This window comes from Pinus tabuliformis, chromosome 2_2 (assembly GCF_031772625.1).
Source record: "Pinus tabuliformis cultivar Carrire ecotype Pingquan chromosome 2_2, CPIR1, whole genome shotgun sequence".
NCBI classification, from domain to species: domain Eukaryota; kingdom Viridiplantae; phylum Streptophyta; class Pinopsida; order Pinales; family Pinaceae; genus Pinus; species Pinus tabuliformis.
This window is the reverse complement of record NC_142300.1, coordinates 780,428,165-780,455,345: the sequence shown is the minus strand read 5'-3', so window position 1 is coordinate 780,455,345 and position 27,181 is coordinate 780,428,165. Positions and strand designations below refer to the sequence as shown.

At 38.1% G+C, this 27,181-nt stretch overlaps 1 protein-coding gene across 1 annotated transcript in view; it reads right to left on the bottom strand.

Moving 5' to 3' along the window:
- LOC149195013 (membrin-11-like) overlaps positions 1-21,900 on the bottom strand; it is a 38,897-nt gene extending 16,997 nt beyond the window's left edge. Inside the window, exons 1-2 of the mRNA XM_089405205.1 lie at positions 21,398-21,900; positions 14,992-15,112 (exon numbers count right to left, since the gene is read on the bottom strand). Of these exons, the coding sequence (XP_089261331.1) occupies positions 14,992-15,112; positions 21,398-21,675 (399 nt within the window). The 5' untranslated portion in view covers positions 21,676-21,900. The remainder of the gene's footprint in view (positions 1-14,991; positions 15,113-21,397) is intronic.
- Between the last annotated feature and the right edge of the window lie 5,281 nt (positions 21,901-27,181).

The following is a 27,181-nucleotide window of genomic DNA, read 5'->3' as shown; positions in this document are numbered from 1 at the left end:
CCAATTTAACACTCCCTCTCAATTAGGGAGAACTCCATCCGCTGATCCATATGTCCGACTGTACTATCTCTGCCATCAGTGCCCTGCACTACTCTGCCCATCTTTGCTCAGCTCTGTTGGCTCTGCTCTACTCTGCTCAGCTCTGTTGGCTTTGCTTTGCTCTGCTCAGCTCTGCTGGCTCTGCTCTGCTCAGCTCTGCTGGCTCTGCTAGCTCTGCTCTGCTCAGCTCTGCTGGCTCTGCTCGCTCGGCTCTGCTCAGCTCTGCTGGCTCTGCTCGCTCGGCTCTGCTCAGCTCTGCTGGCTCTGCTCGCTCGGCTCTGCTCAGCTCTGCTGTCTCTGCTCTGCTTAGCTCTGCTGGCTCTGCTCTACTCTGCTCTGCTCAGCTCAGCTCTGCTGAACTATGAAGAAGAAGAATTGATCGAGAATGTCTCATACCATTCTCCATTGACCCGAAGTCAAACTCAGAGTGCGTACCACTGGTCCCAGACCAGTCTCAACCGACCCAAAGTCAGCGTCATAGTAGGTACCACTGGTCCCAGACCAGTATCGCAGGCTCAGAGAGTGTACTACTGGTCCCAGACCAGTCTCAACCGACCCGAAGTCAGCGTCATAGTATGTACGACTCTCACTGGTCCTAGACCAGTCCTGCACTTACACGAAGTCAGTCTCGGAGTATGTACCACTGGTCCCAGACCAGTCTCAGCCGACCCGAAGTCAGCGTCATAGTATGTACAACTCCTACCACTAGTCCCAGACCAGTATCATTGATCCCAGATCAATGGAGGACATCCTAGCGTAGGGAGTACGATAGATACAACGATGCGTCCATCGGTATTACTATGGTCCCTAACTTCATTTCCCTGCTCATTGATCAGATGAGAGGTACTTCCCATGAGTCCCAGACTGCATGGGTAGGAAGCCTCGACAGGAGAACTTAATCAATCCTGTCCTCACAGGAGAACACATCAATCCTGCTACAATCGCCATTAGGAACACATCAATCCAGGCTGCCATGGAGAACACATCAATCCAGGCCTCACAGGAGAACACATCAATCCTGCTACAATCGCCATGGAGAACACATCAATCCTGCTACAATCGCCATGGAGAACACATCAATCCAGGCCTCACAGGAGAACTAATCATCCTGCTACACAAGAGAGCGAATCATCTTGTCCCACAAGAGAGCGAATCATCTTGTTTCAGTGCACACCACCAGGGGAGGGTGAGTCACCCTGTGGTCGCATGTTGCTCCAATAGAACTGCAAGTCCCCCAAAGCTCCTAGAGCTCAATGTATGCAGCATGCAGGACCCTTTTACAAAGGTCTCTCGACGACTCCAAGTCGTTCGGGAAAATCACAAATTTGATCTTTCCTCAGGGCTCTGTCCTGTACATCATCTCAGCGTGATGGAGCCTCCTTGATCATCGACTTACCATATCCCAGATAAGGCAGTAATTGATGTCTATCTGCTAGAGCAATTGTCAAATACGGGATTCCTCAATAATCGAATCCCATCTCTGGTTGTCACAAAGATTCACAGTGGTATTCATCATGAGTACAGAAAAGCTTCAGCAACCAGACTGCCTCACAGAAGGCCATACTATCAGCAATGTATTCTGCCTTGGTGGTGCTCAGAGTCACCGACTTCTGCTTCCTGCTCATCCAGGATATCAAGGCATATTCCAAACAGCACTGAGAAGTGCTCTAGTGATCCTCCATACTTCCTGCCCACTCATCATTCGAAATAATCATGTGATTTCATATTTCCGGCAGTGTATCTCAATTCATGAGAGATTGTGCCCTGAAGATATCTTAGAAGATTCTTGGCACCAATCTAGTGAGGCTCAACCAAATATGAGCTCACCATGCTAACTGCAACACAGATGTCCAGACGGAGGTTCTCCAAGAACATCAACGCGAATGAGTTTATGAAACTCAGAGGCATTTCCCAAATCTGGTCCAACATCATTACCATATAACTTCTGAAAGTTAAGATCCTCGAGGTAGTCACAAGCTTGCATCTTATCTTCCCACATTCAAAATCCAACTCCCTCTGTCTCCTATAAATGAGAGGGTCTGCACCTGTCAGACATAGGTGCCGGTACGAGAGGTTTATCATCCACAACCTTTGAGTAAAGGTTTGGTTCGGTTTCACTCCTAGTGAATCTTAGCGGCATTAGACAGCTATCAATCCTCTCATATTATGCCTGAGGTGTTTTTCTTCAAGCCATAGAGGGCTTTCTTCCACCTGTATACATGAGATTCCTTGATCATGATTCTCAGACTCCTCGGGTTGTTCCAAACCTGTGAACCTGCTGCATGAGGGGAATGGTACCCTTATAATATTTTCCTTCGGTACATTTCAGACATGTACCTTCATGCTCCTTTTTGAATTCAGGCATCCAAGTCACCATCTGACTCACAGACCTCCAGTGCTGAGTCAATGGACATGGTCCCCAGTGGACTTCCTGCAACTTGATACAACCCTGAACTCAAAAACATCTTTGAAAGATTTTCAAACATGTACCTTTCCATCGATAAGTTCCATCCTGTAACCTTTGACTTTCATTTCCGAGATGGACATCAGGTTCTTCATGTGATCAGGTACATAAAAGAGATTTTGGGGTTCCTTGCTTTCGTGGAAGAGTCGACCATTGTCTTTGATGACCCGCATCTCTGTCATTCGGGCACTCCTTCGCATAAGGGCCGAACTCATAACCAAGACATCTACCTTTCCTTCCTACCCTTAGATCTGAACTTCCCAATGAAGTGATGCCATCAGAAGTTTTGCTGCGCCATTCTAATAACATTCTCTGCTTCAACTTCACCCTAGGTGAATTATGAGGAACCCATTGATCCTTTTGTCTTGTCCCAACTGTCTTCGGTGATTGCTTTTTCACTCCTGCTTGGGCATTGTCTTCACCTCAGCTCTGATACCATGTTAAGATTAGGTATGTTCTATGCTAGAGCAATTTATTTAAATTTTCACAGTTAGCAATCACATCAGCATTACTATAAACTGCAGATAGAACATAAATATAATATGCAGAAGACAAGCCAAGACAAGAGGACACAAGATATGGCGCAAGCCAGGGACAAACCCCACAATGTGTGGGGAAACCCTTGATCAATTCTTCTTTTATCTTCAAAGTTCAGCAGAGAGAGAGATGGTACAAATACATTTGAAGTCAACATTTTGACTTGCCAAAATAAGAGATCGGACATCAGACATATTTCATCATGAAGATGACAGGATAGTTCTGATGACAAGGACTACAGATCTGAACTCAGGTGAAGGCGCACTTCTCAGTCCTCATACTTCAACTGATTCACCATGCTGCATCCAACCATGTTGCGTCCATCACTAAGCTTATCCATGCCTTAGAACAACAATATTTAACACGTTGTTACAGCGATTTCCATGCTGCTCCTTTACATCGATCTTCTCCTTGTGACTATTTTTCCTTTAAGATCGAGATCATAACTATGCTTAGATCATTATTGTACCTTGAAATATGTCAAGACAGTATATGCTATACCGAGACCATAATTGAGATCTTGACTGCATCTGGAGGTATGCCAAGACAGAGTGTTCTCTGTTGGATAACATCACCGAGATCTTCATGAGATCGTTCATTATGCCAAGACAAGGATCATTGAGAGGCTTTACTTCTGAGTTACCCATCTGAGAAATATAGGACCACTGTACTCATCCGAAGTACTGAACCACTACACTTGTCCGAAGTCCTGAACCACTATAATTTCCTCTGAAGAATATCAGATAAATCCTAGTTTTGAGTGATTGTAATTACCCCAAAGTTTCAGAGATATTCGAGATTCCTGTACTACTGTACTTGTTATGATTATGCCGAGAATGTATACCGAGACTGCTACAGGAATATCTTATGCCAATACAGTATTCTTATCTGAGATCTGTCTCATCAATCCGAGTTTTGTGCCTTCAATTCATAGGTATCCCAAGGTGAGATCTCTGCTCCAGAACTTAGATCAATTTTGCGGCATTATTAATGCATCAAGATCTGGCCATGACTATGCCGAGAGTATCTATCCCAAAACGCATGTCAATACTGTATCTATATCCGCAGGTTTCTCTACTCTATCCATTTGATAACTTCACCTTCAAATCACAGGTATGCCGAGTGTAGATTAGCTTGGGTTCTTCTGCTCCTTATACCCATCCGAGGTAGCAGTTGAACCCTAGATTTATTTCTCCATTTATGCAGATCTCTGCTCCTTCAATCATGAACAGCATAATATGTCCAACGTATAACATGAACCATGAACAGCGTATATATATGTCTGTATATATCTTGAACAGCGTATCCAGGTATGCATGTGGCTTCAATTCATGACAGCGGCCAACATGCCTGCGGTTCTTAACTTCAAACTTGACTGCGGCCAGATTTTGCGGCTAGGGTTTACTGTGGCTAGATCTATATTATATGACTGCGTTCCTTTGCTTCATCATTGTGTATAGACTACGTTAGATGACAACATATACAGCGTATAAATCATGAACAGCATAATATGTCCAACATATAACATGAACCATGAACAGCGTTAAGATTGTACTGCGCGCTTCCATATGACAACGAAACAGATACGTTGAATGCCTTGTGGAATGACTGTCTTCATAACCTGTATATATTAGCGTATGACTTGTCTCCTGAACAGCGTATAAGTAATTGACTGCGTTGGATCAGCTAGGGCATCATCTGCAGCGAGGGCTCCTTCTTAGGCCAGCGTATTCTTTTGGTTCTCTCCTTCTCCAAAAACCCAGACGTGGAGAGGAGATCACCTCAAGAATATGTGTGTATAAAGGATATCAGATCCTCATCTATTTATACCAAAATGAGGATGATGAATAGACACGTCGGTTGGGCTTCTATAGCCTACATAAGAGCTGGTCGGCTTGACTATAATTACATAAACAAAATAAATTCATATCTCCATAAATACTTATCGGAATCAGATGATCTTTGGATCAATCCTACACCTCTCGACAAGAGGGATCCAATAAAAATATCAGCTGCCATAAATAAGCCGACCCACATAGAGTTTGGCCCTAGTTGCCAATTTAACACTCCCTCTCAACTAGGGAGAACTCATGAAATGTTGTTGTAAGTTAGGGTTTCAAGAGAATTCAAACTTACCACATTCAAAACAATATAACCGCAATTAAAATAGCCTATTAATCATAAGATCAACAAAGATTCGAGGCTATTAGAGGAGGTAAACAAGGGATAGGGGTCAAGAGTATGTTTTTAATGGCTGAAAATGCACAAAAAAGAAAATAATGACCTAGATGTCAACTCTAGAAATGGGAGTAAGAAATGCACAAAATGAAAGATTTTGCTTTTTAAACATTAATAGATGCAATACCTACTTAAAGGACAATAACATATAGATGCAATTATGCTATAAAATGCATATTTAACCAAACCCCAACCTTAGCTTACCATAAAACAAATAAAGATGAAAAGATCAAATTGATCAACACACAAAGATTAGTGCCTTCAATCAATTGGGCAATGGTGTCAATAGGACAAGGCCTATGCAAGAGGACCTTGGACCAAGAGGGTGGAAGGAAAGTTCACTTCACTTCCAAAACCCTAAAAACTTTCTTCTTTAGGATATTTAAGGTCAAAGGGTGCAAATCTAGTCCCTTTGATGGATACTTGATGACAATTTTTGCATAAATGAATAAGAAACAAGAGTTCATAAAAAATGTTGCACTTTTTAATATGGCATATGACAAACCCTAATTTCAACAATTTCATGCAAAATGGAAGAAAATAACATTAAACTTACACTATTCAAGCAAATATCACTTCATCAATCCATAGAAAGCCTTCTCCATGCAAAACATATCCCTCCTGAAGACAATTCACACTCCTACTTAGCCATTGCATCCAATATAAAAGAAGATAATTAGTGTGCCCTTTTTGCAAGAGAGAAAAATGAGTCTGTGTGGCAATGATCCAAGTGCAACCAAGTCGAATTTCACTTAATTTAAAATCAAAATCCCTAAAAATTCACTTTTAACTAAAACGCCAATAGGTAACAAACCTGTTGATTTTTGTATCATCAAGAGGTATTCTCGCATGCCAAAAGGCCTCCCAAGTCAGCCTAGAAAAATTATGGAAATTAAAATAAAATAAATTTTATTTTTTGGATTTCATGTAAGCTCAAAAGGGACAATTAGGCCCCACCATGAAAGGGTGTGTCCCTTGGGGTAAATACACCCATTCAAATTGTGTGTGTGTGTGTGTGTGTGTGTGTGATGTGACACTTTATTTGGCACACAGTCAATCATCATCTCTCTTATATAGAAGACACTCCTGGAAGCAGAAAAAGGATGAAATCGCTGAAGTTTGGATTTGGTTTTTGGCATAGATTTCTAGAATTTTATCATAAATATTGTTGGGAACAATTTCCCCTAAAAAGAAAAGTTGTTGGGTTCTTCCCAAGGTTGGGTTTTCCCAGGGTAAATTTGTTGTCTCCATTGTGCATGGTTGTCTCTATTTGATCCTACTGTTTTTATTACATTACTGTTGAAATCTTCTATGTATAATTGCTCAATAATATCACTGGCATAAGATAAATTGTATGGAGATTATTAGGTAGTAATTATCAGATTAGAAGATTGGTTTCTACTGTGCATCTATTGTAGAAAAATCAACATGGTGCTCTTCAAATGGGTGCAAGAAATTGATTTTTATAAAATAAAAATAAAACATTGGCGACAAAGGACAAACTATTGTAAACTCTAGGGCTTGAAGGATAAAACCCTAGTGCGAACTTGGAGTACTAATTGCCAATGCAAGATCTAGGGAACTCTAGCCTTTATAAGAAAGAAAGTTGTATAATTAATGACAAAGACAAAAATGAGATTGCAGATGGAAGGATGCAAGTATCAAGAAGGGTTCCCTCTTACTTAAAAGACAAGTACCTTTTATCCCTCTTGTGTTATTTCTTGTCATTTGCTTGATTATAATTATTCTTTATTTTCAGCCTCTTATCTTTATATCTGCTTGGTTATAATTATTTCTTTCATGACCTCCTAAGTGAGGTTTGACCAGGTACATTATTCAAACAACATTGAGAAAGGACAATGTAAAGTTTTCTAGATGAGAGGAAGTAGCAATGACAGAAGGACTTGCCTACGTAACAAAGGAGTAACAGTAACGAAAGGACTTACTCATGAAAGGGGATAGTAGAAGGATTATTGACGTGACAGAGGGAGAAACCAAGATCACCACATGGAAGACCTGCTTCAGCTTCAAAAAGAGTTAATTAAGATGAAGGATTTTAACCCTATTTCTTGGAAGTACATGGATGGATCAGATATTTGCTCTACAAATGAACACCTCAAGCTAATATTGTTGATTTTCTAGTGCAATCAAGCCTAGTATAGTTTTTCAAAATTGATAAATACTTCCAATGATATAATTAGACTTCTTGTAGTGTTCCAATCATTAAGCAGTTTATACATGAAAAACTTCAACCATTCAATTTCATCAATCGAGTAATAGAGATCGCAATGAACAGTAAACAAGAGACAAGAGACACTAGAAATAAGGCTCACAACTACGGCAAAACCACAAGGGGAAAACCAAACCAATATTTCCTTATGAGAGAGAAAATTATATTCATCAAAGTTACATCAAAATTATTCCAACAAGATTCCAAATCTAACCTCAATTTATCCAAGCCAAAACCAGTCAACAATGAGAGAGAGTCAATTTTGGTCAAAGTACAGATCTACAACAATAGGGTCGAATTTCGACTTGTGGAAGCTCTGAATAGGAGGCTGAAATTCGGTCAACACTCCAGTGAACAAACCTCTGAAACAGTTCGGTCAAAGCCTGTGGTCAACCCAGGTCAACGAGCTTAGAAACAGGTTAGAATCTCAGTCAAGTCTAGTCAACAATCCTCGGCAATCTTCAGCCTTCCAAGACAGTCAACATTAGTCGAACAAATGCCAATTAGCCCAAGTCAACACTGGTCAAACATTGGAAACGAGGTTGCTCAACGCAGACATAAAAAGACACCTTTTGACTCCTTCGCACATGTGGATGTATCTTTGTGATTTTAGATCGATGTGATGATGAGAAGTGTGCAAAATGAGATCCAATGATACCTTATTTATATGTGGTTGAAGAGGTTTCTTTTCACACATGTGGGGCCGACTTGACCTTCTTGAGGCCGACCTACCCTAATTTTTAACAAATATATGGTACATTGGTACCTATAATGTATATTGGATATATCTCAGGAGATGAAGTGAGTCTTTACAAAGCAATGACTGGATCACTTCATCTGAGACATGATGAAAAGAGGAGCAATAAAGCTCCTATACATATTCATAAATGAGTAGATTGTGAACAACGATGAGCTTATTATGACATTGAATATCTCCCTCATTGAAAGGAATGATGAGGTAGCCAGAAGGATTTCGCTAGGTCATAAAGGACCTTGACCAAGAAGAGATGTATACATTCACCTTTGAAGCGAAAAGGACTTGGCTAGGTTAACCAAAAGTGAATGTTTCAGGGAAACTATAAGATTGGACAGATCTTCTCCTTAGAAGCCAAAAGGACTTGGCTATGTCGACCAAAGGAGATAGATGAAATTCACCTTTAAATACTATAAGGACTTGGGTAGGTCACAAAGGACTCTGACTAGAAAGGTGAATAGTCCAAAGGCAAATCTTCTTGAAAAGTTAGTAAAATTTGATGCCTAGGCTAAGGTCATGACCAAAGAAGTTTGATATATTTGCCTAAGGAGCCATAAAGGAACTTGGCCCACCCTGGATATTTATGTTGTTCAAAATTCAAGATAAGATTATGTAGAAGACATGCATCAATATGACAAGCTCATAAAACTTTTCTTAAGGAAGGAGAATTCTCAACTAAGGGAAATTTGTTACAAATGAATACCTCTCTCGCTAAGAGGGAGTATTGATTTTTGCAGCATCGAGAGTTATTCCCACATGCCAAAAGGCCTCCCATGTCAACCTAGAAAAATTAATGGAAATTAAAATAAAACAATTTTTATTTTTTGGGTTTCATGTAGGCTCAAAAGGGACAAGTTAGCCCCACCATGAAAGGGTGTGTCTCTTGGGGCAAATACACCCATTTGATTCTCTCTCTCTCTCTCTCTCTCTCTCTCTCTCTATATATATATATATATATGACGTGACACCTTATTTGACACACCCTCAATCATCATCTCTCTTATATAGAGGACACTCGTGGGAGCTAAAAAAGGATGAAATGACTAAAGTTTGGATTTGGTTTTTGGCATAGATTTCTAGATTTTTGCTGTAAATATTGTTGCAAAACAATTTCTCCTAAGAAGAAAAGTTGTTTGGTTTTTCCCAATGTTAGGTTTTCCCAGGGTAAATTTGTTGTCTCCATTGTGCATGATTGTCTCTATTTGATCCTATTGTTTTTATTACATTACTGTTGAAATATTTTGTGTATAATTGCTCAATAATATCACTAGCATACGATAAATTGTATGGAGATTATTAGGTAGCAATTATCAAATCAGAAGATTAGATTCTACTATGCATCTATTGTAGAAAAATCAACAACTTAAGGTTAGGTTCACATAATGATAATACATAATAGAAAGACATCCTTTGTCCACACTTATGGGTGAAATAGCTCTCCAACATGACATCATCCTCATTTAATGAGCATTTGCATCAAGCAATCTAGCAAAACGGTCCAAGAGTGCTCCTCACTCCAAGACACCTCATCAAAGTAAATGGTTGCAACTACAACCCACAACCCCTCATCCAAGACATCATCATCAAAAAGCCATGCATCATCATCCTAGAGTTTACATCGGTGACATGGCAACCCTAAAGCATGAAATCATCACTAAAAAGAGGTGTGTCAGCCCTCCCAAAGTGTCTCAAGTGATCACCATCCTCATTTGGGTTCTGGAACAAGGCAGTGCACATCAAGTAGATACAAAGCCAACCTGGGGGTGTCCTGGGTCCTCTATGGCACATCATGAATCCTACCAACGATTTGACTTCTTAGCTCAATGTTTCATCATCTAGAGGTGTGAAAAGAGCCATACATCCATGTCGAGGCTCCCCAAGGGCCCACGCTCATCTTTGAGGGGGAAATGTTGAGGTCGCAATGGTCACAAGTTCTCTCATGCTGGGCTAGATGTCTTCTTTATGGTGCTGCAAGAGGGCCAAGCCATCCCTCAAGTGATATCCAATGCATCTGTGAGAAACAACCTAAAACATACCCTCAAGATCAAGTGAGATCAACATCACTAGGTAAAGAAATCATTCAAGTATCATAGTGGACCAAATTCAATGCGAGGGGCACAAAAATACTTCACAGAAGCCTTGCCTTCAAATGTCATTCTAGTTGATGATTTGTAAGCAAGTTATCACACTTGTGTTAGGGATGATTATAAAATTAGCCCTATTAGGTGCTTCCATCCCCAAATGGAATGTCAGTTCCTAGGTAGGCCCATCAATCCATATGTATGATAAGTGTCTAGACTCTACATGAAATGGGAAAGACTTCAAGGAAGATGCCACTGCCTTGGAGCCCGTTGAAAGAGGTCCAACATCTTGATTTTAATGACAATAAGAGGGAGAAAGCGTGGAGGCATGAACTACCCCTTTCCTCAACCTATTTTTACCACCCGGTGGTGCACCTTTTACTTCAATGATCTTTCTTTCGTTTTTTGCATAGCATGGGTGACCAACTTGCTTAATGCCTTTTCAATTCCTGTTAAAGATGTAGCAGTGTACCGCTCATCAAGGTTGAGACACTTACGAGTTCCTTTGATTTCGAGAGAGTGATATGCTTAGGAACTAGGTGATAGCTAATAAGGGGGGTAGAACTCAAGCTAGGCTTTTGCCCACATTCTTATTTTAGTCCCACCCACCTTTTGCAATTTTCATTTTCTTTCATTTGTGGCTATATATGTTTTCTATCTTCTTTCAGCTGCACCAACTTCTTGGAGCAAATTTTCCAAGCCCTGACTCATAGATATGGATAAAAGGTGCTTGTACTAGTGACAAATGACAATCAACCCAAAGAATGGAAATGCATATGAAGGATAGATGGAAATTGATAATTATGGGTTACCTCGGGCATGCTACATCAATCAGTGCCTCTAATTCATGTCTATCCTGAATAGTGGACATTATCAACTTAAATAGTTAAAGGATATTTGGATGGATCTCTGATCCATCCAAAGCTCTATCTATCTATAACTAAAGGGCCCGATACAACCATCAGAGTCAGAACAGTGAGCTGTGCAATAACTTCTAGATCCATTTGGTTTTCTTTCACCCTCCATCGACTGAATGTATGAATAAAATGTTGTCAGGATCAATCACTTTTCTTCTATTTTGTCTTCTTCAGACTCCTACCCATTGGTGTAGTTTCGAAAAAAAAGGCCTTAGGAAAGGTCACACTAGACTAGGGACCAAAGATAACCTCCCAAGTGAAGTATGAGAACAAGGCTACAATCACGAGTTGTCAATCATCCAACTTAGCCTATGACCCACATTAGAACGCCCTAAACATTAAACCAGCATATATCCATCTTAAGTACGGATCTAACATGAGCCAAGAGGGATCAAACTTATTCACATGCAAATTTTTGTAGAGTGCAAAATACAATGTGTTATTTTTCATTGTTTAAATTGTATTTTTGAATGCTAAATAGAATATATAAGACCAAATAAAAGTTTTAACCATCAAAACTTAATTTTTTCCTATATATAGACATATATGAAGTTGATATTCACATAAATTAGTTAACATAGATCTTCAAATAGTTTATTTAAATCTCCTGTTGAAATATTTTTGAAAAGTATAAGATTTAAACATCTGATTTTTTTACTTCTAACTACTTTACAACATATTCATTAGACCATAATTTTTATATTTTATTTTTATTTTAAAGGGGCACGGACGGACGGACGGAGGGACAAACTTACACATCCCCTCATACTAGGCTGTAGCATGAGCCGCTTAGCTCAATGAAAGCACCTGATTACAAGGATGGTTAGTGTATCTTTCGATAAATGACCCACCTTCCTCCAAAAAGTATGCTAGATGGGAGAGAGCACTGACCAGAGCACAAGTAGAGAGCTCTTAATCAAAGCTATCTGTGGATAATCATAGAGCTGCTGGCTGCTGGCTGGCTGACCAAAGAGGATAAAAATTTTCTCTTAGGGGGTTACCCACTCGGGTGGTTAAAGTAATTACACCTTGAAGATTATGAAGGATAAAGGTGAAAAGGGAGTAACTTGTTCTGGTGGAGAACACCTTCCTCACAAAATGGGTGTGAGCTTTACCTTGTTGCTCTGAAGGTGATTCTTCCTCAGCCATGGCACACTCAGCAATTCTGTACAGCAGTGATGGCAGCATGGATGAGACCACAGGTCCACAGCAGTGACAAAGCCTCTCGCAGAAGCACAGCAGCTGCAAATATAAGCAGTTATTTGATTGAGGACGTTGCAAGTTGCAGCATGGATGTGTCAGGTTTAGATTTTCCGTATTTAGAGCTGCTGTCTTCAGTTCAAGTAAGGCACATGCCTTTTCCAGATTTAGAAGCACTAATATAGCTTCAGTTATGTACAGTTCTAATTTAGGTAATCGCATGCACAGTTTGGATTTAGATAGTGTGCATATCTCCAGGAAAGGCACTGTATGCTGGGTTTTGTCTTCTTCAAGTTATAGCACAGTCAACTAAGAGTCATAAAACATGCATTCATGCACGTTGGACACCACTAGAGGGGAATTCACGCATTGTAAGCCCTGATCTATCTTAGTCTATAAGAGAGAGATAGGCTGTCTTCACTAGAGACAAATTTGACAGTGTCTTCCCTAGAGACAGATTTGGCAGTGAGAATATACAAGGTTTTGAGCAGTTTCCTTTGTTTTCCATTTTTCAGATTAATAAATATTTATGTGATTGGATAGGCAGATTTTATATTTGCTATCAGGAACTCTAATCTTTTGCAGATTCATACATGACAATCCATTGTTCTGAGTGTTTCTGCATTATACAGTGTGTGCATTCTTAAGCTTAATGTAGAATTTTAGTATAAATGCAGTCTGTTGTTTTAATAGTTTAGACACTTTTAGTTAGGATTCTAGTTATAAGAACTGCAGATCTATGTAGTATGTACCATGAATAAAAATTCGACACCTAGGAAGATCAGGCTCCCATTCCTCTTGAAAATGAAATGTAACCGGAGCCTTAAAAGAAAATTGTCAAGAATTCAGCTTTGCAAGACAAATATCATCATCAGCATTGTCCAACCCCTCGTGGACCCAAAGTAGTGAAGATCACGTTCATAACTTGCTGACTCCATGAGCTAATAGCATCGAAGCATATAAAGGCAAGAAGAAAAGTATCATTCTAAATCTAATGAATACATGCCCTATCGCACAGCATCTTATATTGAATCTTCAACATGAAACTTTTTCATTTATGTTTTTATTGTTGGGTTCCATCGAGAGTGTCTATCAGAGTGATAATTTTGCAGAAACTCCTTTGGCATGTGATTGTCAACAGTAGTAATTACTCATTCCTTAAATCTAAGCAGAATACATGTAGAAAAACACTCCACCAGATTGTAAGGGAACATAAAACATTTCATGGCAACTACATATTGCATCTCTTTCAGAGGTGCACTGTTGTTTTAACAATATTTTTGGTAAAGCTATATATATTATTATCACTTGTATGCATCATAGACAGATAGCTCCGACTCACCTGTATTGGGAAGTGACATCGTGCATGTCTGGTTCAACCAGGATAATGAAACTTACTTGACTCTTTATTTAACTGCACTAATTATTAGGACTTGAATTTGTAGCTCAACTCCATATGATGTTGACTACTTAGAACAGTCAAACGAGGCAGTCGAGTAAATGTTTGAAAAACAAAGGAATTTCCCATATGGACATTTCAACGACTACCATTTCCATTTAGTAGGATTATGCTATCAGCTAGGTGAATGAATCTTGGATCTCCAATACTTAGTAGGGTTTGGAAGAGTAAAGTACAAACAGCATTCACACAATAAAATATGTCTTGATGTTTTTGCCTACAGTTCTGAAGATGGAAAATGTTATGAACCCTTTATCCCAGGGATAGTTGCATTCTACAAAACCCTCTTTCCAATCTTATTGATAAAATCATTGAGGCTGGAGCAGCCTCCTAGCTCTTTAATAGAGGTTAAATGCTTTTCATTTAATTCTGTGGCAGATGCATATGATCCTTTATGGCATATCATTCATTTCACCGCTCATTATCTTTATCAGGTACTATTAGTGTAATTCATTATTCAACCTTCATGGGTTGAATGTTGAGGCTGTGAATAAGGTCACATGTGATCTAAGTTAAATTATTCTTCCATCCAAATTTTGAGTACAGTTATCTTCTCAGTTATAATAAAATACCTCAAATATTACCTCCACGTATTTGTTACCTATGTTCAATAATCTGTCTAAAATGGCTGTCAGGACTCATCTTTGGATTGGGGCGAGCCAATTTGAAATGTTTCAGGTTGAAGCCAACTACTTAACCAGAATGATGCCTTATTATTATACATCCGCATTCAAGTTTATTTAGTGCAAAACACCTGGCAACTCATGATGTTATCACTTACTGTTACCCACTAAATCAAGTGACTTTTGCATGGCTGTAGGTTAACCTTTTAGCAAGTATCTCCTAAACCTTCAATTTTCAAGGCCGTCTGCAAGTTCAGTGCACATAAAGCATAATCTTTAGCTAAACATTTTGAGGCATCTTTGAGTGAATCACAAAAGCCAAGATGTAATGTCCAATATATGATTCTAAGAGCATATTGAGAAATAACAGTAAGTGTAAGAACAAAAGAAATATCCCATGGAGCATCAGGCAACTTGGGGAACAAAGAAACCAAGTAGTGCTGACTTACCACTCTCTGTAAGAGCTCTGCCCTCTCCTTGGCTTCCATCTGCCGCCTATGACGACGTGCAAGATATTTATCCAGACCAAGCTTCAATGAGTCAACTTCTTCTGCCACTTGCTCCAACTTCCTAGACAATAGCAATGGTTCGTGTAAGAGTTCCATGTTTAGAGGCTTTCTGGATATTTTTGCCCTTCTATACAATACATCAACAAACTCTTCTTTGAAAACGAATTTGCATTTCATTGTAGATAATAGATATTAAGATGCAATATTGACAGCATTTATGTATTGTGGGGAAATATTTAAGATCATTTGGGCAAGGTCCAGCATTTGCAATATTACACTACAATAGTGCCTAAACCATGCTTCTTTCACACTCCCAGTACAGTTATCTAAATGAGAAAATTAGGTAAACCTTAAACAATGGTCCAAAAGAAGATCTAGAGGCAATTTAAAAAGTACATGAAATAGCTATTTTGAACTCATCAACATTTTATACATAAGTATGTTGGCTGCAGAAGATAATAGATATGGCTCCAGTGGCAATGGAAGACATGAGTTACAAGAAACCATGGAAGAAAACAGACTTGCAGAAACAGCATTTCAGGGAATTTGAAGAGAAAATACATAGAAAAGGCATAATAATAAGTTAAGATACAAGAAAGAAAGGAAAAAGAGTTCTTGTTCCAAGGAAGAGTTGAAAGTGTACTTGCAAGGCAGGTTAGAGAAAAGTTGAAGCATGAAGGAAAGACAATAGCAATACAGAGATAACTTCAAATACTTGCACAAATTGCCCAGCAGGGGTAGCCCAAGTGGTTGGGACTCACAGTGACAATGCCACCCACCTCAGTTCGAATCCTGGCTAGCCTTGTTCGGTATAGTTTGCTGGCTATGATATCAGGCTTGGGGGTTCCTGGCAGCAGCACTATGTGATCCTTGGTGGTAGCAATGATTGCATGTTCTAGTTACTGGTTTTCCCCTAATACAAAAAATAATATTAAATACTTGCAAAAAATTGCCATGCAACCTGGAAGGAAATATCACATGGCAGAAAAAGGAAACACCCCAGCTGGATATGGGATCAAAAAGTTTGAGGAGTGAGATAAGGAAGAAAGAAGCAATATACAAAGTGCGCTATCAGAGGAAAAGTTGAGAAAGGGTGGCATATGTTGATAAAATACAGTATTCCAACCACATTGGACAAAATCAATAAAGAAAAAAACAAATAATAATCTGTTCCATTGCAAATGCATCCCAAGAATGACAATAATTGCATAATTATTGTTTTCAAACTCAGGAAACTACTGATGAAAGAATTCAAGAAAAATGAATTAGCCAGTAGGGTGTTAAGCTGTTTGTTTTTTTGTTCACTAGTGACATCGTGTTAAATTTGGCAACTAGGGCCAAACTCCACTTTGGACAGCTCATATCATGGAGATGATAATTTTGTTGGATTCCTTTTTCCGAGAGGTGTAGGATTGATCTAAAGATCATCTCATTCTGACATGTATAGATGGATTTATGAATTTATTTCTTCTATGGACAAATTGTCAAGGTCGGCCAGCAATCTAATGTAGGCTCAGAAGTCCGAAAGACATGTCTCTTCACCCTCAACGTTGCATATAAATAGAAGGAGCATCTAACTCATCTAGACATTCATCATCTCACACATATCTCTCTCTCCCCTCATCTGATTGGGTCGTACGAATTTCAGGGCAGCCTTCTTCTCCTCCACACATGCGAAAGTTTGACTGGGTTTTCTGATTTCTGCGTTGACCAAGTTGCAGGAAGATTGACCAGCATTAACCGGGAGCGTTGACCTTGTTTGACTACGATTTTTGTGGGAATATTTCTGTTTGGGCAGGCTGCATTCTTTGGCATGGAAACTGAGATTTTCTGTGCTGTTTGACCAGCATTGACTGCAGCAAGTTTGACCACAGGTTTGACTGCGCATTGACCAAGTTTGACTGATTTATTCAGGACTGTTTTGGGCTGATTTGGACTGCTGTTGGAGGCCGATTTGACTGGGTTTGACCGAGCTGATTTGGAGGAGTAATTCTGTTGATTTGACCATCGTGTTGACTGCAGTTTGACTGGACAGATTTGACTGTGATTGGGCAAGTGAATTTTGTATCTTGTATTCTCTCTCTCTGCTGAACTTTTGAAGAATAATAAGAAGACTTGATCAAAGGGTTTCCCCACATTGGGGGTTTGGCATCCGCCAAATATTGTGTCATCTTGTCTTGGCTTGTTTTCTGCTTTTTATTTATGTTTTATTTGCATTTACTGTCATGTTAATGTGATTGCTAATCTGGAACTTGATATTGGGCTAATAAGGAAAATTGAAGTAAATTGCTCTTAAGCATAGAACATACCATTGTTATCTAAAATTAACACATCGACAGTAAATTAAGCTGACCACCAAGTTTCTGATCTCAATGTGGTCTTCCCCGCCCACATGGAATGAGTGTCAAAGAGGAGGGTCTGTGCAAGTCCTGGGAAATTTTGGCAAAATAATCACCTCTCGAAGTTCATGCCTAAGCCAAAAGAAATCCACTCTTTGTAGAGAAGCCCCTCAAGGCATGTTCCTCAAACTAGTGAAATGAAACTGAAAAGAAAAGAAAATAAAAATAAAAATCTTAAGTAGAGATGAGTATCTCTGTGCGAAGAGATTATTAACTTTGTTTAACATTTTTCCTTATATAAGATAGGATTTCCCTGGGAGTTTATGTTTCAATAATTTAGTCCAACTTAATTCTCCACTCTATCACGCAACATGATCAATAGTATAAATGTTAGCCAATATGTTAAATTATGGTATGTTCTATGTTTAGAGCAATTTACTTCAATTTCTTCTTATTAGCCCAATGTCAATTCTCAGTATAGCAATCACATTAAGATATAAGTAAAATGCTGATAGAACATAAATAAAATCAACAAAAGACAAGCCAAGACAAGAGACACAAGATGTGGCAGCTAGCCAAGGACAAACCCCAATGCAGGGAAACCCTTTGATCAATTCTTCTATATTCTTCAATAATTCAGCGGAGAGAGATATAGTACAATATCACAAATCTGTGATTTTATATCAGCAGCAATATAACACCAACCAGCAAAGTCAAAGCTGGTCAAACAGCTCCAATTTGACCTCAAGTCAACCTTGAAGAATTCGGTCTTCAACAACAAAGATAGGCAGCTCAAAACAGCCCTCGGTCAACAGTCAAACAGCAGTTAACAAACAGTACAGCCTGCAGTCAGCCCTAACCAGTCAACATTGGTCAACGTGACACACAAAACAGAAATGCGCAATTCAGATTTGGTCAATGCAATTCCCAGCAGCTCGGTCAAAGGTCAGCAGCCCTGCAGCTTGGTCAACGCAGCCCTGAAAGTCAACGCAGCCCTAAAAACAGAAATCCGTCCTCCTCCTAGCACGCGTGAGAGATCAGCTGCTCCTACACTTGCCCAATCAGATTAGGAGAGAGAAGATGAAGAGATGAGTGATGGTGAAATGAGGGAGAATGTCTCTTTCCTTTATATGCAAAGGTTGAGGTTTAGCTGGGGGTGTGCCACACACTTTATCTTGCTGGCCAACCTTGACAAATTGTCAAGAAATAGAAATAAATTCATATCTCCATGAATACATGTCGTAATCGGATGATCGTTAGATCAATCCTACACCTCTCGACGAGAGGAATTCAAGAAAAATATCAGCTGCCATAAATAAGATGACCCACATGGAGTTTGGCCCTAGTTGCCAATTTTAACACAATAAGTATAACCATACATAAATAAGCCCAAAAGGAACCAGGTAATGAACCAGACATAAATAAGGCTGAAAGAAACTCAGTAATAAGTATATCCAGATATAAATAAGCCCAAAAAGAAACCAAGCAATGAGATAACAACACCTAGGTATGCCAATGAGCTAAACAACATCTGAATCAATTTTAGTTCCACCGGCTTCTTTAGCGGGGACATTCCAGAACTTTCATGTATAAAACGTATGGCTAAAGTTCCATTCATGATTCTCGAGGATGAAAATACCAACATTCATAGAAAATCTAATTGGGATAGTAACTGATGAAAAATATTCAAATTCGCAGCATGCCAAATCCTGTCGATTGGACAATTTAAAACCATGGCATGAGTTAGCAATTCACAAATGTATTGCCAAGTGGCCTCAAAAGTAACCATGAACTCATCTAATTACTTAACCTGGGAATAGATAGCTCCTAAGCCCTCAATGAAAATATACTCCAGTTAAAGTTGACATCATTCACGATCTTGCATGTTGCTGCTTGGAACATATCCAAATGTATAAAAAATCCGATTTGCTGCTAAAAAATGGCACATTACTACTATACCGCTCACCTAAAGATTATATATAATCCTTAGTGTTCCACAGGGATTGGGGGGAGTAGGGGGACAGGGAGGGGGCACATTTCCCACACACAGTGGGCAGGGGTGCACCCTCACGTTTCACCACACCCCCATTGGGGGAAAACTTTGTGAAACATTTCTCTAGTGCAGGGGATGTGTTTCCCCAAAAGGGGGGCATCTAGGACCCCCGGAAAAAGGCAAATGTTAGGGGCTGTTGCCCCTGCCCCCTATTTTTTGTTCAACAACCTTTTAAGATAGAACAAAAATAGGAGATAGAGCTTTCAGGAGTTAATGGTAATAATAAATTCTAGCAGTCTACTTTATCTTACTTTTCCTATCCTTTTACTTAAATTTTAACATTACCATTATTTGTTTCAAGATATTTGAGTGGTTCCGACCTAATCTGACTTTACATGGAGAAAGTAGAATTTCATATCCCATTCAAAATTTAGCAGATTTTACAGTTCCAAGATTTTAGGAGTGACAAGATTATAGCATTTACATTGGATTGCACAATAATGAATTTGCATAGAATGAATTGTTATTGCTGGGATTTTATCATCATTATTATTATATTAATTTTAGAGACAAGAACCCCTATACTAGGGACTATGCCATCCCCTTGAATTGCCCTAAAATTTGGGGATGCTCCCACATATTCCCATTTGCATCTTCCAATTCCCATTGTCTCCCATTCCAAAATCTTGGTGGAACATTGAAAATCCTTTATCTCGAGAAGATATAGCTAATGCATGCAAATTTGTTTCCCATGATTGAATGACATCTTCTTACTTTCTTCACTTATTCATTCCTAACATTGATTGAACCATAAAAATATCCATTAGATGAGCAAGTGGATTTTTTATTTCGAGTTGGCAAATTTCAAGGATTAAAAGTACCATTTTATTAGGTACCTATATTCTCACTGTGATATGGGAAGTCCGTACTCGCTGTAATTATTCAACCATCATAGTCTAGCTGATTACAAATTCATTGATAGCAATCCCAGTGACCTACGGTACTGTCCAAATTGCTCTGCCTAAAAGGATCTAGGAAAGTCACTAAAGAGCAGTGAACAGTAAAAGTCCATTAACCTGCCTTTGCATGCCCTGAAATAGTACATATCATGCAACTGAAATGGAAGGCTGTTGAAACTTCTTGTTTTATTCAATTTCTTGTCGATCCATTACCACGCGTTCTTTCCAGGTGGAAAGTTTAGACAAGTGACCTAGATTTTAAATTCCATGAAAAAATTTGGCCTAAAAACATTAGCCTTAAGGCCAAAGATTGATGTGCCAAGAACTATGCAAAATATTGCATGCATAGGAAGTGATGGGCTTGATTAATGGATACATATTTGCAGCAAGAAAAGCAAGATGCATTTTACAACCCACGTGAGGTGAAGGTGTGCAAAGGAGAAGGTGATCAATCGACTCTTTTTAAATTGAATCTTGAATCTAAACAGTGCATTAAGTGCATTGAGTATGTATGCTACATTAAATCTAGACAGTACATTAGGTGAATTGAGTACGGATGCTAGCCCAACTCCCTCTAAACCTGGGTCTGATATGCACCTCAAGGCTCAGGGTTTCAGGTGCATATCAACCCTGGGATTAGATGGGCTTGGGTCAATAAAGACATATAGCCCTAGTACCTGCATGTTGGTTTCCACATATATGTGTATATACCTATTAGGAAGAGAGGACTCGTGCACATGGTGGGTTGATCGGCAGCAACGAAAATCAGCTTGGGCACTAAGCGTTTCCATCCTGAACTATGGTAGCTGGGATTCAAATATATGCGCATATGAGACTCAGGTTTAGATGGGTTTGGACCAATTGTTAATATCTTCCTCAAATTTGCATATGGGTGCCAACAAATGTGTATATATGCATTACAAAAAACGGAGGCATGTACACGATGGGTTGATCTTGAACAATTAATATTAGCTTGGGTACCAACCGTTTTCGTTTCTGAATTGCGAGAGCAGGGATTCAGATATGGATCAATTGAAAATGAGATGGGTACTCACCGTTTCCACAGATCGCGCTGAGACGCTGGCACTTGCGACCGCCAAAGCCTGTCCATCTCGACGCTGTACGTTTGGAGTTGAGATAGATCATGCTTGAGATTCTGTGCGAGGTCGGGATTGCCGCTGTCGTCATATGACCGTCCGCTTGCCCCGGAAGAAGATGGCAGAGATGATGACGAATGTGATTCCAAGCGCTCCAACCTCTCCAATCCATCTCTGACCTTTAACAGTAAATGCCTTGCCTGCTGATACACCTCTGATAGCGTTCCCCCCGCCATGACCTTTCACGGAGAGATTGAGATATGTTCAAACAAACCAAAGCATAATACAGCGGTGAAGAACGATAGTATTAGCGTGTGGATCGTTTAAATGACCGATACAGAGGACCTTGCTTTCCCTTGAAGTCTCCCCAACGCGACACATTTATTTTGTTCAGAGAAATTTGGACCGTGTGGACCGCTTTGGCTACCGAGGCCCAAATTTTGCCTCGATGGGTAAATGTTCATAAAAAAACATTTAAGAAATTTAATCAGAGTAGTGTTTAAATTTTTTTTTTACCGTGAAATGGATTTAGCCGGCATGCCCAAAAATCTCTTCTTGCACGGGGAGAGCAAAATGATGATTGAAGGTGGATAAATGTAAATATGAAAGAATATGTATTTTATACAAATAACAAGTTTTGCTGATAAAAAAATATTTAGCTGAAAGTAAAAAAACACATTATTTGGCTAATTTCTGTATTCATAATTTTTTTTTAACTGATGATGAATAACATTTACTAAAATTAAATGTGGTTTATTGCAACTTTAAAAACTTGAAACATTATTTAAAATTTTTGGAATTTTATTTTTATACTTCAAAATTTCTAAAGTCATTAAGAAAAAATGTTCCAATATTTAGAAAGTCAAAACATTGGTAATCTTTGGATTCAATATGAATGTAAGTTGGACAACTTAAGAGAAACTGATTTTTTATCTCCAACCATTTTACTATTAGAAAGGTGATAGATTCTTCCAACCCATTGTGTTTTGGGAATTGACTAATTCAACTCTTTCAACCCATGGTATTGTGAGAATTCACCAACACTTAGTTTCAATGTGGAGCTCATGGAAGTTTCTTCTTATTTTAGCAAATGTTTAGTCTTCTTTACACTAGTCAAGACAAAGTGATACTTTTGATTTTTAAGAATTTTTTAAGAATTGGGTTCATCAACTCCTTGTTATATCTTACTTTTATTTTTGCTTCCTTGTAATATCTTATTTTCATTTTTGCTTCTAACTCTTCATCGCCCTACAAGTTATCCTTAAACTATAATTTAATAATATTTTTATTATTATCCTTATTCTACAAAATGATCTCCTTCTTTACCCCCCAATGGTCTAGACAAGACTAAGTATCATTATGTCATCCCTACTTGAGTTGAAGGTGGTTTTGACTAGAGTTCGAAGTAATTTTAGGAAACCTCATGTCTTCCATCTTGTTTAACCTCTTCTTATACATAAGATATCTAGTCATGGTCATGCTTCAATATGGCAGAGTCTTGTTTCGATGAGGAGGATATGATAGCGTGTATTTTTTTTAATCTTGAGACTATAGATTATAAACTGCTTTTCAATTTGTTTTATCTTCCTCCACAACTCTCTCAGAACATTGTATCCTCAGACCTCACGTCCATGTTATATAACAGGGATGATGAGAGTCTCGAAAAAAAAGAGTTTTTAATTATCTCATATTCAAATATTTTTAACTTACCATTGTTTTCAAGTCTATAACAAATTCCCCATTTTCTATATATCATTTTCTCAATACATAATGGGTGTGAAAGTTAGGATTCATGATCTTACTATTTTATCATTGTAATCACATAATTAGTGTGAAATTTGGTATTCACGAGTCTTTATGATAGTTTTTAATAATTCATTTATTATTAAGTATAGTTTATTAATAATGTTTAATGTTAGATATCATTTTTTTGGGATTCAACTGTGTTAAGTAAGTCATTCATCTATGACCATTTCCATGAGAGGTAATCGTAACTGACTAATTTCTCATGATTTTGGATAGTCCACTTAGCACTCATTGCATCAGGTGATGCTCACAAGGGTGAAGAAGTGGGATTGAAACTAGTGAAATAAATCACATAGCATCAACCATCACTTCTGGGGCTTGCACCCAATAACCAGGACTTCCCAGGAGGTCACCCATCCCAGATCGCCTCTGGCTCAAGCGTGCTTAACTATGGAGTTTTCCCCACAATCAAGCCCACTTAGCTTGCTACCCCATTTGCAAAACCTTAGCAAGTATTGTGCCTCATGAACCATTCAAGTAGAGTTCCCTTCACTCTTTTGAATTAAGTATTGGGGGTTTTCGCAGTGCATTATATTAGATATCATCTTTTTTTTTTGGGGGGGGGATTCAATTGCGTTAAGTAACTCATTCATCTATGACCATTTCCATGAGAGGTAGTCGTAACTGACTAATTTCTCATGATTTTGGATAGTCAACTTAGCACTCATTGCATCGAGTGATGCTCACAGGGGTGAAGAAGTGGGATTGAAACTAGTGAAATAAGTCACATAGCGTCAACCATCACTTCCGGAGCTTACACCCAGTAACCAGGACTTCTCGGGAGGTCACCTATCTCAGACCGCCTCTGGCTCAAGCACGCTTAACTGTGGAGTTTTCCCCACAATCAAGCCCACTTAGCTTGTTACCCCATTTGCAAAACCTTAGCAAGTATTGTGCCTCATGAACCATTCAAGTAGAGTTCCCTTCACTCTTTTGAATTAAGTATTGAGGCTTTTCGCAATGCATTATATTAGATATCATTTTTTTGGGATTCAACTGCGTTAAGGAATCTTTGATGATATTTAATTAAGGCATAGTCTAACATATAGACAAAATGGACTTTTTCACCACATTTTTTTTAGTTAATTTTAACCAAAATCTGGTAGATATTTTTAAAAAATTGAGTTTAAGTTGTTTAATTTGTAGAATTCGAGTGCCCCGTGGATTTTTCAGGGTGTTGAATCCTTATGCATTCAAAAATGTATTTTAAACAACAAAAAATCACATTCTAGCTTGAAATTGTATGGCCAAATTCTTATGAAAAAGGTTATTATATCTATAAGTTAACCTATGTCTTTAATTAATATATAAATATGTTGTGTAAATAAATGCTTCCATTAGAAGTTATATATCGATGAAATTTATGGTTTATGGTTGCTAGAGATGCATTAGAAAAGGTTTAAATTCAAAATTTGTTTGTTTAAGACTAGGGATGTAGTTTTAGTTCTTGTGTCAAAGGTGCAAAATAGCACAACAACATCAATGTAGGATGTACATTGTAGTGGTCAACCTTCGACATGGTTCAAAGGACAAATTGTGTTATGTTAAGGGCATGCTAATATTTGTTGATGCATAGTCTTCACATTCATTATCACCTAAACTTAAACTCTTTAGTGCAAAACCTTCACTAAGTCCTTAGCTCAAGTGTAACTTGGAAGAGTTGTCATTGTCACCCAAACAACTACCTCCCTCACTTTAGGTTAGGCAATCCAACAAAAAGTGGGGTTTTGTAATAGCAACTAGGTTCTCAAAGGTGAGAAATCTAAGATGACCTAGGCTACTACTTCAATCAACTATATATGATTTCTAGTCGTTAATCAAGTTAATTCTTAATGGAAAAGTTCATATCTAAGTCTTGGTATTTTATTAAGGTAGAACTAGGGTTTGTATGGTATTTCTTATGTGTATCTAACCCCTTAAATTCAATATCTAAAATGCAGTAACAGTTGTTATAAACTTGTTGCAAAAATGAATTATTTTAAATTAGAAGTCAAGTATATTCACAGTATATTACAATAAATTATTTTAACCTTGAATTAGATGTAAAATTGAGTGAATCTAAGTCTAAAACACTTGTAATATGAAGAAGAAAAAAAATCAATCACTTACTAAATTTAAAAAGTGTAATCACTAAACATGTAAGATGATCTAATTTACACTATTTAAGTATGGATTTTGGACAAGAAGCAAATTTTTGGTAGTCTACCATGCAACCTAGGGTTTTTAGGGCTGAATTTTATGTGTAAACAAATGGAAAGTCTCAAATCTACATAAAACTAAAAAGAATTAAATGAAATGTAAATTTGTTTGGCTAGAAGATGTGACTAGTGTCTAGCTACCAATTATGCCATATAGAATCAACTAAGCCTCTTCATGGGAGCTTAAGGTATATCAAAAGATGGATAGGACTGCAATGTTCAAATCATAGAAATCTTCTGGTGGATTGATTGACCGTAAATAAAAAAGAAAAATCTTGAAGTAAAGATCTTCATGAACCTTGAGAGGGTATCTATTATGCAAGAGCTAAGAGGGCATAAAACAATGCATTGAAAAATATAATTATGCTTAACTACTCTGATAACAAATACCACAAGCTTTAGAGAAAGAGTTTACCCAAAAATTAACTTGAGATCATGCATTTGAAACTTCATCCATCAGTCAAACATCCACACAAGGGAGTATTCCACTTGAGCACTCTAATTAACCATCCATAATATTATAACAACATCCAAAGAGTGTATTCTTCAAAAGCTTCTAGCAAAGTTTACAATGAGAGGAACTTCTCTTATATAGAGAATAATATCAACATATCATCAATGGAATAATAATAAAACCTAGATCTAACCTTAAAATCTGTAAAGAAATATTATTTCTTTAACTAGAGATATATAGTCAACAATACAATAAAATAGTGGATCTACTCCATAAGTAACTAATATTCAATAAATATAGCATAGTAGATCTACTCCGTAAGTAACTAATATTCAATAAATATAGCATATCCATGAGGAAATCATGTGGATAAAGAACTCCTAACACATGTGGCACGTTAATCCATTAAGTCGACCTCCTCAAGCATGTGAGAGTGGCATGTGTGGCCTACCCAAGCAAAGAGTGAGACTCAACATCCTCATCAAACAAGGATGATCTCTCCAAGAAGTGAAAAACCATGTTAGCAAGTGATCCTAGTGGCATATCTGACATGTGTGGCACTAGCATGGTATATGAATCATCTCCAAATGCTCCAATGGTCCAAATATGAGGTCTCTGAGGTGCAACTAATTCCTCAAACCATGCCAATGATCATCTCTGAGGAAGGAGGACCAAAACAAGCTCATCTCCAAAAAATATGCCAAACACCTCATCAAAAGTGTAGACAACTCCTTAATAAAGGTAACATGTGCCTCCAAATATGCGCTAACTAGTGATGATTACCAAGTGACATTTTCTAATAGCTTAATAAGTCTTTTAATTTGTATCCCCTTCCTAACTTGACCATGGTGTGGACATCATTAACCTTAGTTACACATGAAAACCTTTAAGACAAGATACATTTCCTAAGACTACAAGTTAGGTGTAGATGATGTGATGAATTGGGTATTAAGGAATGGGTGTTTTCATGAGTTGACCCTCATATATAGGATGAATAAATAAGAGGTATTTCTCTTAGCTTTCAAGAGCCATGGGTTATCATTATTAGCATCAGGAAGGTCTAGGGAATAGATTAGGACATGATATTCAAATAATTTGGGTGTTCATAAACTTAGAAACACATTACAATATGTAGGGAGCTAGGCTAGATTGATTGTCATGTCTAAGACTAAGTACTAAATTCAACTAGTAGAGGTAAAGGTATAGAATTCTAACTTTAAAATACTAAGATAAGACAACATGAAACAAAACTTCTGAAAAGCAATCTAATCTAATCACACTTCT